This window comes from Dipodomys ordii, unplaced genomic scaffold (genome assembly GCF_000151885.1).
Source record: "Dipodomys ordii isolate 6190 unplaced genomic scaffold, Dord_2.0 Scaffold14822, whole genome shotgun sequence".
Taxonomy (NCBI): domain Eukaryota; kingdom Metazoa; phylum Chordata; class Mammalia; order Rodentia; family Heteromyidae; genus Dipodomys; species Dipodomys ordii.
Window position 1 is genome coordinate 1 of NW_012282034.1, and position 3,456 is coordinate 3,456.

At 48.0% G+C, this 3,456-nt stretch overlaps 1 protein-coding gene across 1 annotated transcript; it reads right to left on the reverse strand.

Moving 5' to 3' along the window:
* Window positions 1–1,721: 1,721 nt before the first annotated feature.
* On the reverse strand, window positions 1,722–3,233 carry Spr (sepiapterin reductase (7,8-dihydrobiopterin:NADP+ oxidoreductase); the record flags this gene model as incomplete). The annotated part of the gene is made up of 2 exons (XM_013037457.1): window positions 1,722–1,931; window positions 2,943–3,233. Coding segments are annotated over 2 exons (482 nt in total), but the record flags the coding sequence as incomplete, so codon positions are not given.
* Window positions 3,234–3,456: the final 223 nt, after the last annotated feature.

The following is a 3,456-nucleotide window of genomic DNA, read 5'->3' on the forward strand; positions in this document are numbered from 1 at the left end:
CCCCCCCCCGAAAAAAAAAAGTGAACTCCGGGCCTGCATTTGCCAGTGGGTGCTCTATCACTGAAGTTACACCCTCACTCAGCCCTACAATCCATTTTTCAGGGACAAAAACTAATTTCAGAGCAGGGATCTGAGCCCAGCCATTTTAATTCTAATGAGGATGAGGTATTTGCTGGGCCAGGTTAAGTCAAAAATTGCTTGTTCCCACTTTGGGAATCCTGTACGTGCTGAATTCCTGCCTAGGATCTGCCCTCTAGCAAGGGTGTCTGCCACTTCTCCAGGAGGTGCTACCGCTTCCCCCAGGAGTTACAGCCTTAGTGCGCCCTCTGCTGGGAACAAGGAGGACCAAACAGACTGCATCCTACACATTGAAGTGCAAGAATCCTGACCTTAGCTGGCAGGGAACTATGTTCCCTCCTCCCAAATATGGGACATGAGCCATGGGCCAATAGCATGCCACCGCCACTGCAGAACGCCCAGTCCAGCCGAGGTCTATCAACCAGCAGGATTGGATTTCTCAGGGCTTCCATCTTGGAATCTTATCCATCTTCTCAGACTGCATGCTAGTTCCAAGCCTACCCCACTGAGGACCAGGACCATGGGCTTCATGAACAATGCCAACATGGGTTGGAAGGTGGCTCAGTGGTAGAGCGCTAGCCTTGAGCTGAAGAGCTGAGGGAAAGCACCCAGGCCCAGAGTTCAGGCCCCACGACTGGACCCAAAAACAAACAAACAATGCCAACAGGGCTCATCACAGGACATGGGATTTGTTTCGAGCACTGCCATGTGTGCAGTAGAATGAGGAATCCAAAGGAGCAGCAGGTAAAGGGCACCTTGGAAGGGTTGTGGAGAGGCAGGCAGTATGCTGGGCTCAAAGAATAGATGTTCTCTGAATAGTCTGAGAGAGAAAAGGGTAGTAAAATTGGGTCAGTCATTGTGGGCAAAAGCACAAAGAACAGATGCCTTGACATATCCACTCTGGACTACTTGGTTTGGATTTGTGCTTGCCACTAAGTAGGCCTCAGTGAGAGCAGCTATCCAGGAAATAAGGGCAGTATTAAAGTTTGGGTTAATTGCTTCAGTAACCTCAAGTTAATTAACATTGGGTTAATTGCTTAGTAAAGCTCAAGTTAGTCCTGGGATCTCAGGAAGTAGAGGAAGCAGGCATTAATGAAGGATAGCCCATGTTCTGTTTGTATCTGCTTTTGCCATTTTCTTTCAGGAGCAGAAGGAAGGAAAGTGGGTTCTGGAAGATGAAGGCGTCAGAAGAATAAAAAGTTCAACAGAAGGCCCTTCTACCCTAAACACAGGCATCCAAGAGGGAAGCAACTTGCAGTTCTTCCTTCCCCCCATACACAGCCCTCCAGTTGCACACTAGGTCACCCCACCTCTCTACAGGCAAGACACCCAAACACCTCTCTTCTGTACTCACTTCTTTTCCTGCTGTTCCAATCCCTAAAATTCTGTTCCTGGGGAAAGAGAGCTCCAATGCTTATAACCTCCCTTTCAACTCTGTTCAGAAGCTTCATTACCAGGCTGCACAACAGACTTCTAAATGGTAATGCCAGCCACTTCCAGCTGGCAGTGTCTGAGATAGGTCAGTATGCAGGAATTCTTATCTATGCAAGCAGGATGGGGATGGCCACTGTGGCAGGATATGGGCAGTCACAGGCCACCTGTTGGGGGGGGGGGGGGAATGCCTGAAAGCAGGAGAGGAAGGCCAGGAGACAAGATATGAGTTTATTTGTCATAGAAGTCCACATGAGCTCCAGACTGGAATGTGTCTGATTGGAGCAAGCTCAGCAGTTTCTGGGCTGATGTCTTGCAATCCACCAGCTCCCCCTTTGACTTCAGCTCCTGCAGACTTTTTCGCAAATGGGGGTCCACAGAGGTCTCCCGGGCCAACTGCTGCATGTCTGTGTCTAGGGGACCTAGATAATGAAAAGCAGCATCATAAAAATGGCAGGTCATGGCTTCCTCACTGCTTGTGGAGGGCAGGGCTGAGTCAGGTCTAGCCAAAGGCAACTGAAGTCTGGTCTAAGAAGTTTTCCTACCTTTACCTGTATCTCCTTCCCACTTGCTAATATCTAAGTGACATTGAAAGGTCAATGTCCAGCTCAGCTACCTCTAATACCCTAGTCTTCCCTTGAATTTGTTCGATTTTTTTCTTTTTCTCCCATTTGTCTTAAACTCAGGGGCTTTTTTTGTTTTTTGTTTTTGGCCAGGGCTAGTGCTCTACCACTTGGGCTACAGCCCCACTTCTGGCTTTTTTGGTGATTAATTGGAGATAAAAAGTCTCATGAACTTTCCTGCCTGGGCTGGCTTTGAACTAAGATTCACAGATCTAGGATTACAGGTGTGAGCCATGGGTACCTGGCTTGTTTTCTTTTTTCTTTTAAGATACTGGGGGCTAAACTTAGGGCTTCATGCTCTCACTTGTTTTTGTTTTTTTGCCCATGGCTGGCATTCTACTATTTGATCCACATCTCCAGTCCACAAAACCCCATCTTTTACAGTTTTCCTGTCACAAGAGGGTAGCAGACAATTATATACAGTGTGATAAGTTCCATATAGTAATTATTAGTGTTGCCATTAGAAGGTTCTTCAGTGCCATTTTCATATGTATGACCTGTGAGACAGGTACCACCTTACTCATTCACAACCAGGAAAGATCCAGAATTCGAATCTTGCTCTTCTCTTAAATTCCTAATATGTCAGACTTTCTACTCCACTTTCTAGTCCAATCAACTCCTTACTCTTTCTCTACATCTCCTGTCAGCTCTAACTTCCATGGAGTCTTTATCTCTCTAAGGAGTGAGGAATATTCAGAGAAAATATGTTCTGTGGGTCCTTTCCTAAGGACACAGACTAGGCCCTTTGGCCAACCAACCCAGAGGACCAATCAGGTCTAGAGGACAAGGATGGCAGTACCTCCCACCTACCTGGGGCATAGCTCAGCACCCTCACACTAGGTTCCTCAGAGGCCAGGACCTGGCACATCATGTTACGAGCAGCCTTTCCAGAACAATACAACGCCCAGCCCTTAAAGGGCTTCAGGGCACAGATGGATGATATATTAATCACAGTCCTTTTGAAGCCAGGGCTGTCCGGAAAGGCCTTCAGGATGCCAGCAGTGAGGCAGAGCATGGAGGTCAAGTTCAGAGCCCAGTAGCTGTTCACTTCAGTTGGGTCGTTTGCGTTCAGGAAGCCTTTGGAGACATCTCCTAGAGTAGCTGAAAAAGCAGACCACAGAAATAATGAAGTTCAGGCAGATCTTTCTGCTCCCTCAGCACTCCCCAAATTCTGACCCAGACGGAGAGGGGTCATCTACGAGCACTTTGCAAGGCTCTTCCCCCTTTCACCAACTGTGCAGATAGACCAGGGGACCATCACATCCTAGCTGCAGACTGAGAAGGCTCCTGGCCTAGCTGGCCAACTAGGAATGGGGGAGCTCCA